General features: G+C 47.1%; 1 protein-coding gene and 1 pseudogene across 2 annotated transcripts in view; one reads left to right on the top strand and one right to left on the bottom strand.

Moving 5' to 3' along the window:
- FRMPD2 (FERM and PDZ domain containing 2) overlaps nucleotides 1-8936 on the bottom strand; it is a gene marked incomplete at both ends in the record, with an annotated part of 61994 nt that extends 53058 nt beyond the window's left edge. The window contains 4 exon segments of the mRNA XM_079793245.1: nucleotides 2698-2733; nucleotides 2737-2772; nucleotides 8418-8564; nucleotides 8895-8936. Coding sequence (XP_079649371.1) covers nucleotides 2698-2733; nucleotides 2737-2772; nucleotides 8418-8564; nucleotides 8895-8936 — 261 coding nt within the window.
- Nucleotides 8917-9424, top strand: LOC307112668 (small ribosomal subunit protein eS24-like; annotated as a pseudogene). The gene has a single exon. The product of its transcript is annotated as a small ribosomal subunit protein eS24-like (transcript).
- The last annotated feature ends 1557 nt before the right edge of the window (nucleotides 9425-10981 follow it).

A 10981-nucleotide genomic window follows, 5' to 3' on the forward strand; every position in this document is an offset into this window, starting at 1 on the left:
TGTGTTTCGGGTTCTTTTCCATCTGATAACATCATTTAATGAGAAATCACACCTGCAGGCAAACTTTCCCATGGGTGAGTTGCTCGGCGAACAAGATGATGTGTAGCCTGACCTCAGGATTTTCAGCACAAACCTGGAGAATTTATTTACACCCCGTGGTCGCAGCACAAACATATCAGTGCTTCCGAGATGGCATGTTTGTTTCCAAGCACTGGTTTACCATTTCACCTTCTTCCCCGTAGTTGTCCTGCTGGTGCTGCTTGCTCACACTCTGGTGGCTTTGACGCCCCTTTGCAGAACAATGATGATCAGCCGAGGCGGACTGGCCAGGCAGCTCCGAAGCTGAAGCTCCGGGGCCCTCACCTGGTGGGCCACTTCCCAGGAGGGGCCTTGGCAGAGTCTTCGTGTTTTCTTGAAAAGTGTGGAAAATAATATGCTTTCACCACAGTCAGTGAAGACTGCGGACTCTTCCTTCCACCCAGCTCCTCCCCACTGCTCCTCACCTCAGGGGTGTGTGGTGTGGAACAGAGCCCGCCAAGGAGAAGCTGAGATGCGAATAATGCAGTGTGGACTTAGTGGGATTTGTTCATGTGGTTTGCAGTCTGTGCTGCAGTAATTTATTGCTAGCCATCCAGAATACTCCTTCCATTGGGCCAACTCACCAAAAGTCTCTGAATACGGTATCAGGCAGCAGCCACACGACACTGACCGTGTTCCCCCCACCCTCCCTCTCCCTGTATCAGCACCAGGGGCACTGGGCAACGCTGGAGGGGAACTGGGCTGGCCATGTACAGAGCCAGAGGCCAGTCTATAGGAAATCTTGTCAATGGTCAGAAACAAAAAACTGTAGTTTAGTTCTTAAAAACACCGAGTCAAGTAGGAATTCTGTCCTGTCAGGGGTTACCTCATACAGTTGTATAAACTGATCATCAGTGCACCACACAGCGTTTTCTCTCCTGAAGGGAACTACGTGAAATTCCATTTATTGGATGTCTAGTGTTGGTAGCACAGAAACCTGTGGCAGCGCTACAAAGAGCAGCTACTCTCCGGGCAAAGCTGCATGTTTTATGCATCAAAAATAAAAGCAATCTTCAATCAGCCATGCTAGAAGAAAGACTAAATTGTATTGTTCTCTAGAGAAATATTACAAAAGTGTCATCATATAAAAATGTAATCAGAGTAGATGTCAAAAAAAAGTTGAAAGAAAAAAAAGAATTATAGAGTTTTCCAGGGAGTTAATAAAAACATTATTTTTTGGCTTTTGTGGTTTTGCAGTATTTTTTCAGTATTTTTTTAAAAATGCACACATTGTGGTATTTCCTTTCTCATTCTAAATGAATATTCACTTGCATATTATAATTTTTATTTTGAACTTTTGCATTATTTTTCTTCAAGAGAGGCCCACAAAATCTGTGTTTTTCTCTTCAGACGTTTTGGCTATTGCTAACCAAGGTCAGTGACCAGCATCACTGCACAATGAACATGTTCTCGAATGAGTAACTTCTGAACTGATGCTGTCTCTGTCACAGACAGGCTGCCAACGCACCCACAAGTTATCGTCTTTGAAAAGGGCAATTTTCTCTATTTCTTTTGCTACTTCCCGGCAGGCAGGCAAGATGGATGATCTGTGATTGTTTGAACATTTTGGCTTCCACTATTAATTAAGCAAATTCCAAACCAGCTTCCTGAGTCCATGTTCCATTGTTCACAGAGTCCCTATTCTGTGTTTGCAGAAGAGTGAAGAGTTCAAGTCATCTTCTGTGTAAGACACCTGGTTTGTGGCAAGCAGCTGGAGGAATTACGCCTCTGGCGACTTTACTCTAGAAAAGGCGTTCATGCTGAGAAAGAGGGTGCTCATGAGGGCATGGAAATCCCAATTGTGACAATGTCGTTTTCAAGCTACTCAGTTTGACTTGTGAACCTGATGACTATTCAGCTGTAATCAAGAAATTATCCTTGGTTGCGGGTAAAATAAACATCTGTAAAAATTAAACCAACTGAAGTATTAGTTAGGGAGCTGTTCTTTACAATTTCAAAAAATTCTATTTTGTAAAATTACTTTTTAGGTTATCTGCATTTTTACAGATTTGTGTTAAAACAAATCACATTAAAAATTTGGAACAATTAAACATTATGTAAACAAAATAGGGAGTAATGCAATGGTATTAAATTAATTCAATAATAAAAATTCTCCAAATAATCTTCAATTGAATTGAAATAATGTGTCATTAAAATTCTGAACATCTGCCCAGCTGGCATAGTTCAGTGGCTGAGCTTAGACCTGTGAACCAGGAGGTTGCGGGCTTGATCCCCAATGTGGGGCGTGCAGGAGGCAGCCAATCAATGATTCTCTCTCATCATTGATATTTCTATCTCTCTCTCCCTCTCCCTTCCTCTCTGAGATCAATAAAAAGAAGGAAGGAAGAAAAGAAGGAAGGAAGGAAGGAAGGAAGGAAGGAAGGAAGGAAGGAAGGAAGGAAGGAAGGGAGGAAAGAAGGAAGGAAGGGCCTCCTGATCACTCTCAGATATCCCCTGATTCACTCCCTCCCCATGTGCCACGGTGCATCTGAGCACAGGGCAGCTGGCAGGCTGAGCTTATCTGGACAAGAGATGGCGTGACCCCATTGCTCCTTTAAAGAGGCAACAGATCAAAGGAAAATGAAGCATTGGCCATTTTTTCAGCTGAGCTGCACTCACATAAGTTGACATCTTCCCAATTTTTCTCCACTGAAATCATAAAGTTGCAATTCTGCTGCTGTTTTTCACTTCATATATTAATGGGGAAAATGAGACATTTTTAGGGGGCTAGCAATCTGAATCTGTGCCATTAGCATAATGCACATTCTTATTAGCCTATAGTCTAGCCACTGCCCCTTTAATTGTCTGGTCCTGCAAGACCTGTTTACTCCCATTTTAGAGAGGCCATAAACTATCCCCAGACAGAGTTATCAGTGCTGGTGCCAGGCCAGGCCTTTAGTTGTGGTCTCAAGGCCCCAGCACATGGGGTTCTTCAACGACTTGCAAAGGGGACTGGAAAAACCCTTATTTGGAAGACAAAGGGCTGGAAAGATATAAAAGGGGAGGGCTTCTTCCATGTTTTGCTCAGGATTTGGAGAGAAACAGGGAGACTGAGTCCTGAGCTGGTACATGTGAAGTGTCTGGAAATAAATGGTTTTTTCCTGTGCCTCCGGTACTCCTGCATATTTTTCGGTAAATTCTGTAACAATATTATGAGGCCCTTGGCACAAATCCCCAAGGCCAGCGGTCGGCAAACCGTGGCTTGCGAGCCACATGCTGCTCTTTGGCCCTTGAGTGTTCTAACGCCACTTCTTCAAAATAGACTCGCCCAGGCCGAAAACCGACTTCTGCGCATGGGCCACGAAGTTTCAATCGCACTGTACGTGCGTGCCTGCACGTGGTATTTTGTGGAAGAGTCACACTCAAGGGGCCAAAGAGCCGCATGTGGCTTGCGAGCTGCGTTTGCCAACCACTGCCCAAGGCCATCTCCCCTCAGAGCCTTGTATTCTCTGGGAGAACTCGGTGAACCAATACACCATATTCTGGAAGCTGCTGAGTGACCTGGAGCAAGAAAAAGGCTAATTTAGAAGACACAGGCACACTGGTAGAAATAAAGGGCTTCAAGCCATTCCATGAAAACGCCTTAATATATGTTTCAAAAATAAAGAAGGAAGGAAAGAATAGGATTGCCAAACAAGTTTAGGAAACATTGAGCTAAACAGATCTCCTTACTTAATAATTTCTCTCCACCTCAGATATGATAGCAGTTTTCTTTTTTTTTCCTTCCAACCCCACAAGGGATCCTTTTTTAAAACAACACCTGGAATACAGTTGCTGTGAAAATGAAAATAGCATGATAATATTCTGGACACATTTTTAGAATTCAGACTCTTCTGGGTAATCTCACAGTAAGGAATTCCTTTTTCAATTGCATCAATCAAAGTCAACTGCAGAATTACCTGGTCCAACCCCTTCCTTTTATAGAGAAGTTAAGGCCCAGGTACAGAAAACAATGCTCCAAATGGGTAACATCACCGTTAAAGCAGAATGAGCCATGAACATCTGCAGAGAAAATGACCAGCCACTGGTATTTCTTACCATGTGGCAGCCCAAGTTCTGTCCTCAGTTCACCAGTTTACCAGGTTAGGAGACTGAATTTTGTCAGTGGCCTATCATCCAAAGCTGGGACTGCATCAGGCCAGCCACACCCTTAAGAAACTGGTGTAGAACCTAACCAGGCTTTTAGTTGCATCCTGGCTGGGTCGCTCCCATCCTCATCTTCACCTGGACCGCTCCAGTTCTCATCAGGAGGTTGGTGCACCTGGACTCACAGCAGCAACATCTTGCTCCAGGTATTTGACAACCTCCCAGAAGGGTTTCAGTGGTGAAATCCGGTTTCTCGTCTGTCCTGCCCCAGCAGAAACATTATGTCCTGTCCAGTCTCCCTCACCCCCAGGCAGGGTCACAAAAACGGAGACAAATTGCGGCTTTTGAGAGCTCCTCTCTCCTTCTGTTGATAAGTGAAATGAGTATTTAGGGGTAAAATAGGCAGGTTTAGGAAGTTTTAGGAATTAGGGGGTCGGCAGGGGTGAGGGGTGGGGTGGGGGGAGGGAGGCACAGTTGGCTGGGGACTTGGAGCTGCCAAAAGCATACATTCACAAAGAACAAAAGGCGCCACAGGACAGGGGAGAGGAAGACACCCATTCACAGAAGGTAGGGAAAGCCACAGGGAGCAGAGAAATGCTGACAAAAGGGAGAAAGAGGAAAACAGATTTTCACAGGGGTAGAGAATTCTACCACAGGAGGGGGAGAAACAGAGGGTGGCCCACGTGGGGTTTGGGCTTTGAAGCTGCTATAGTGACCATCAGAAGGGAATATCAGGACACAAAGCACTGCAGCCTTTATAAGCCTTAGAAAACAGGGGGCTTAGTGAGCTACCCACTTTGGGACCCCCTCCCGACGGGGAGTCTGTGCTTGTTTTCCAGTAAATTGTCACCTTTCCATATGCCACCTTTTGTCCCTGGCTTCATTCTTCGAATCCACCTGGACAAGAACCAGGAAAGAAAGCACCTTTGCATCCTGCTCAGAAGAAACCACGCATTTCAGTTTGGTTCCGCGTTTCATAAGTAATCTCTATAGATAAATTCTGCCGCCTGCAGAGCCTTCAGGTCTTCATTGAATCATGATTTTTTTCTGGACCCTGAGCCTCCTTTTTTTAACTTTGGAGAGACCTTGTTATCATCATCATCATCATTGTCACCATCATCCAAACAATTTTTATTGAGCTCTGATGTGGAAATAACCAGTGGCCTGACTAGGCATGTGCTTGAGATATGACAAAACAAGTCACCCCAAAACAAGTAGGTGAATTATTTTAAAGTATTTGATGTGATATTTCTAAAACAAAACCCTAAGGCATTAAAGTCATCTTCATTATAATAAATATGCCTTTCATAGGCTTGCTTACATTTTTAATTATTTAGTATAAACTTTATTTTTAATTAGAGAGAGAGAAAACACTGAAATATTTAGAGCCACAAAATTCTTAAAGTGGTAAAACACCATTCTAATATTTTCCGTAAGAGAGAGCTGTAACTATGTCTTTTCAGCTGAGAAAATGGGGCACAGAAGGGTTGAGTAGTCTGCTGAGGTTCCCAGTGGGAGTCTTGTTTCTGAGTCTTCCCGCTCAAGTACAGCGTTTCTGTAAAGTCTGGAAATATGGTGAATATACGAAGGTCAAGGGCATCTTCAAGCCGTAAAAACGTAAGTTACATCTCCATGCTCTGCAAGGGACCCTTCTGCGGCCGCGCTCCTGGTCCCGGGGTGCTATTACCGGCCTTCCTCTCAGGGTCCCTTCCTCGCCACGTGCTTAGGACCATCTCACTTGCTCCCCTTCTCCCTAAAAGGGGCAGCAAGGTCGCGACTAGACTCAGACTCTCGGGGCTCCCAGCCACACAGCACACTCTTTGTATTGAAAACTGTTGGAACAAATGGTTTATTTCCAGATATTTGTCAAGAAATTCATAATTCATATCCTCTGACCCCATAACTCCACCCTGGGAATCCGTCCTAAGAGAATGTACTATACAATCAGTACAAAGCTTTCTCGTAGCAATGTTCAGTGTAGACTTGCAAGATTGGGTTGGGAGGACCAGACCCAGAGCTCAATGGTTTCCTAAAGACAGGACTGCCTTGAAAGGAATTATCAGGCAGTTTAACAAAGGATATTTACAAAGCGTTTGCAATTACCCGGGAATGCAGATGTTGTAATGCTAAGTGGAGGAAAATACAAGATACAATAACTATGATTTCAACAGCAAAAGATGTTTCAATAGCAAATCAGAACCCCTAGTCATGCGGGAAATGGCTCCATGGTTGGGGTACTTGGAAAACACTGAGTTAACCTTGAACATGTTCTGGGATTTACATGCTAATGAAGCTGTGAACCTTCCAGGCAGAGTAAGTATGTTATTCAGCATCACTCAAACTGGACTGCTGCCAAGTCTCCCAGTGCGAGATGATGAACTAGCAGGATTCGTCATCCGTGAACCAGAGACCAGCAGCACCATCTGATCATGGAAAGGGGAGCCACAGGGAGTGGTAATTAAATATGGAGCATCTGGGCTCTCAGAGGGGCCCTCTGGCACTTACAACCTAGGAGAGGGACCGAGAAATACACAGAGATGCTGCAGCGTAGCGTGTTAGCATGTTCAAATGTTCAAAATGTTCACATCTTCTGCCCTGCCATTCCGTTCATGAGCTTCTATTCCTAAGGAACTGAGCAGAGTGCAGCTAAAGACCTATGTAAAAAAAAGGTACTGATCTCAGTATTGTTTAAAATAGTCCCATGTTTAAAACAATTTATATGCTAAACAACAGAGTATTGAGAAAAATTTAAAATATATACACATATACACCTGTGAATGCCCAGAACATAGAGAGAGGAGTAAGTGCACGCAGTGTAACTGTGCTGTCTACAGGAGCAGAGTCGGGACCAAAGGTTGCTTTTACAATCTTGGGGGGAAGGACTTTGTTAACACTCACTCCAGCAAGGAGGGTCACAATGTGCTCTGGGCCGCCACGCCCTCGGGATCCTGCCTCTGCACTGCAGCGGGTACAGTCTCATAGAGCCAACCAGGGGAACTTGGAAAACCACTTCCTTGAAACTGATAAGATCCCTGCCACAGAAATCAGATCTATGCAGGGTTTTGCTCATAAGACGGTGGCTTCCTTTACGATCAGTTTCATTCTTCTCCCAAGGCAGCGAGGGACACTGTGAGCCCGGCCACAGAGCCAGGCCTGAGCAGAGGTGGGCAGGGGTCCTCAGTCCCGCAGGACCTCCCCGCTGGCTCAGTGGCTCTGTGGCCGCTCTCCCCCAGATGTGTTCTGATGGCCTGGGAGTCCCCTCCTGCCCCCTGCCACCCCTCTTGACAGGGAGCACGTGAGGCTGGGTTCTGCAGGACTGCTCACATGACCCCCTGCAGGTTGCACGCGCTGGGTGATACCAACAGTTCTGCCAAGTGGCCCATCAGAAAGGAAAGGCCAGCCCTCCCTCCGCATTTGGCGTCCTGATGCCTGTCCCTATCAAAGGCAAAAAACAATGACAGACTATTTCTATCTGCCTGGGAGACTGTGTACAGAGAAATGTGCAAGTTTTGGAGCTTCTTTTAGAAACCGCTTCCAACACTAAAGGCCCGCCAAGTACCCTGCCCTGGAGGAGCCTGGGGGCACTCCTCCCACATGCTGCCAGCTCCATCTCCAGGGACATAAGAGTCACCTGCTCCAACCCTGAGAGTAACCGCTTTGCCATTGGCCTCTGGGTAGTTATCACAGTGTAGGCCTCTGGGACTCCCTGGGGCAGGCAGCAGAGCCCGCAGTGCCTGGCTTCAGCAGGCGTGAGCCTAAGAGTGAGCAAAGCCTACTCTTTATAGACTCTGTGCCCACAAACATGGGGCCTGAAATGCTGCTCCCGTTGCTAAGGACTGAGGAGAGAGCGGACCCGAGGGGCACCCGGATGCATGGACCACACTCTCTGCTGTGCTAAGGAGAATTTTCTGGAAGGTGCAAACTTGGGGTCTTCCAAGGGCTTTGCTTTGGGCTCACACCCCAACCTTGCACTTCAGTTGTCCCACGTGTCATCTACGAGAAACACTCCCAGAAAAGTGACTATGAGCCTAAGGTTGAAGAAAGGCCCTGCCGTACCCACCCTGGCCCACGAAATCCTACCATCCTTTGGGATCATTTCCAATGCACCTGCTTCAGGAGCCTCTCTGCCCCACGGGGCACTGGAGCTTCCTTTCTCCCCAGCCTCGCTTATACCTCCTCACGGGTCTGAGCACATGAGCCCTCAGCGATGGCTTTAGAGGGGATTGCTGATGTGTGCCCTTGAGCACCCACACCTCTTCCAAGGGAGCCAGGCCTCCCCCCAGCAGGGGGCTGTGGCGGTGCATCGCTGAGACTGGGACCTGGACCCCGTGAGCAGTCATCTTCTCGATCAGACTTGCTGGGATGAAATCTGCAACGTGGAAGTAGGCGTTGGTTGCTGCCTGCTGGAAATAAGATGCTGACCAAAGGGCATAGCCAGGTTGCCTTCTGTGGCACTCTGGGCAGAACAGAAGTTTGCTGCAGTCAAAACCCAGGTGTGGGCCCGGCGGGCGTGGCTCAGCAGTTGAGCATCAATCCAGGAACCAGGAGGTCACCAGTTTTATTCCTGGTCAGGGCACATGCCTGGGTTGCGGGCTCGATCCCCAGTAGGAGTGTGTGCAGGAGGCAGCTGATTGATGCTGTTTCTCTCGTCAATGTTTCTATCTCTCTATTCCTCTCCCTTCCTCTCTCTCTAAACATCAATAAAAAATAAAAAAACATTAAAAACAAACAAACAGTTTTTTCCCCCTGGCTGCTTGAAGATAAATCTTCATCATGAATGACACGGTAACCATTCGGACCAGGAAGTTCATGACCAACAGACTACTTCAGCGGAAGCAAATGGTCATTGATGTCCTTCACCCTGGGAAGGCAACAGTACCCAAGACAGAAATTCGGGAAAAACTAGCCAAAATGTATAAGACCACACCTGATGTCATCTTTGTGTTTGGATTCAGAACCCACTTTGGTGGTGACAAGACAACTGGCTTTGGCATGATTTATGATCCTTGGATTACGCAAAGAAAAATGAACCCAAACACAGACTTGCAAGACATGGCCTCTATGAGAAGAAGATCTCAAGAAAACAGAGAAAGGAATGCAAGAACAGGATGAAGAAAGTCAGGGGGACTGCAAAGGCCAATGTTGGTGCTGGCAAAAAGTGAGCTGGAGATTGAACAACAGAAGGAGTAAAGATTCTTCGGTGACTTTATCTGTGATGGTTGTGCAGATTTTTCGTGAGAGGATTAATAAACTATAAACTTTAAAACAAGCACACCCAGGTGAGGCCCCCAGGGCAAGGATGCTCCTTCGGAGTGCCCACCGGGCACACCTCTTTCTATGTTAGAGGCTGGGCCAATCATATGACAGGAATAGAAGGGAGAGAAGAGAGGAACCACCCATCAGTGAGCCCTTCTGTATGCCAGTGGGTCCTCAGCCCACACCTCTCTGGCTCTCACAGTAATCCTTCAGGGGCAGCATTAGTATTGCCACTGCCAAGATGAGCACCATGACCAAGGAGGGACGTCGCCCAACGGGGCCAAGGTCACACCGCTTGTAAGTGACAGAAACAAGATGTGGTCACCAAGCCCTCCCACATGCCATGACGCCACGCCACTTCCCACAGCACAGAAAGCCCTGGAGCTGAAAGTCTGATTCTTTTCATTTCTATGCATGTGTGCTCCTGGCGCACTGTCCCCTCCTCCTCCAAGGGAGCTCTTGCCTGTGACGCTCTGTCCACAGCAGGTGATCAGAAGTTGCCCCATGAACCAGGGAGGACCTGACAGCCCCACCTGCGCCAGGTGAGCCCCCACCAAGGCTGCTCTTCAGCGGACCTGAGGCTGCAGCGCACGAGCAGAGCAAACCACTGTGTCGGTTTCTACAAAACTAAGCAGACCCTTACCGTATGATCCGGCAGCGTGCTCCTTGGGAGGTAACAACATCTGTTCACACAGAAACCTGCATGCAGATGTGTATAGCACTTCATTCACAATTGCCAAAACCTGAAGCAAGAAATGTCCTTCCGTGGGGATGGATAAATAAACTGTCCATCCAGCCAAGAGGAAATGAGCTACCAAGCCATGAAAAGACATGGAGGGAAGGTAAGTGCATATCAGCAAGTAAAAGCAGCCAATCTGAAAAGACTCAGTACCACAGGGTTCCACCTATATGACATTCTGGAAAGGTCAAAACCATAAAGACGTGAGAAGGTCAGTGGTTACCAGGGGTTAGTGGGAGGAGGAGGGACGAATAGGCGGAGCACAGAGGACTTTCAGGGCCATGAAACTAGTCTGTATGACACTGTAGCACTAGATATTTGTCATTATAAACTTGTCCAAACCCATAGAATATACAACAGCAACAGGGAACCGTACAGTAAACTATGGTTTTATGTGTCGGTGTAGACTCATCATAGTAACAAATGTACCACTCTGGCGGGGGATGCTGAAAATGGGGGAGCCTGGGGGGAGGGGGGACAGGCAGTATTTGGGAACTCTCTGTACCTTCCTGCCATTGCTATGAACTGAAAACTATTAAACTTCTGTTAAAGTCTTTATGAATTTTAACCCAGCATCTCATTGCCAGGAACATGTCCAAGAGGAGACGTCGGCGTGCAGCTGCGACAGCTCCAGCACCAGAATGGCTTTCCACGTCGTTTATTACGAGGGAAGATCAGCAGCTGGAATAATAACAACAGCAGTTACCACTTTGATGGCACCTCTAGGTGATGCTCAGCATTCTGACCACCAGCGAGTGGGGTCCAGCCCTGAGGGTCACACAGAGCTGTCCCCAACGGTCACGAGGCGGCTGCAGTTCATGG

This window comes from Cnephaeus nilssonii (assembly GCF_951640355.1).
Source record: "Cnephaeus nilssonii genome assembly, chromosome: 16".
In the NCBI taxonomy this organism is placed as follows: Eukaryota; Metazoa; Chordata; class Mammalia; order Chiroptera; family Vespertilionidae; genus Cnephaeus; species Cnephaeus nilssonii.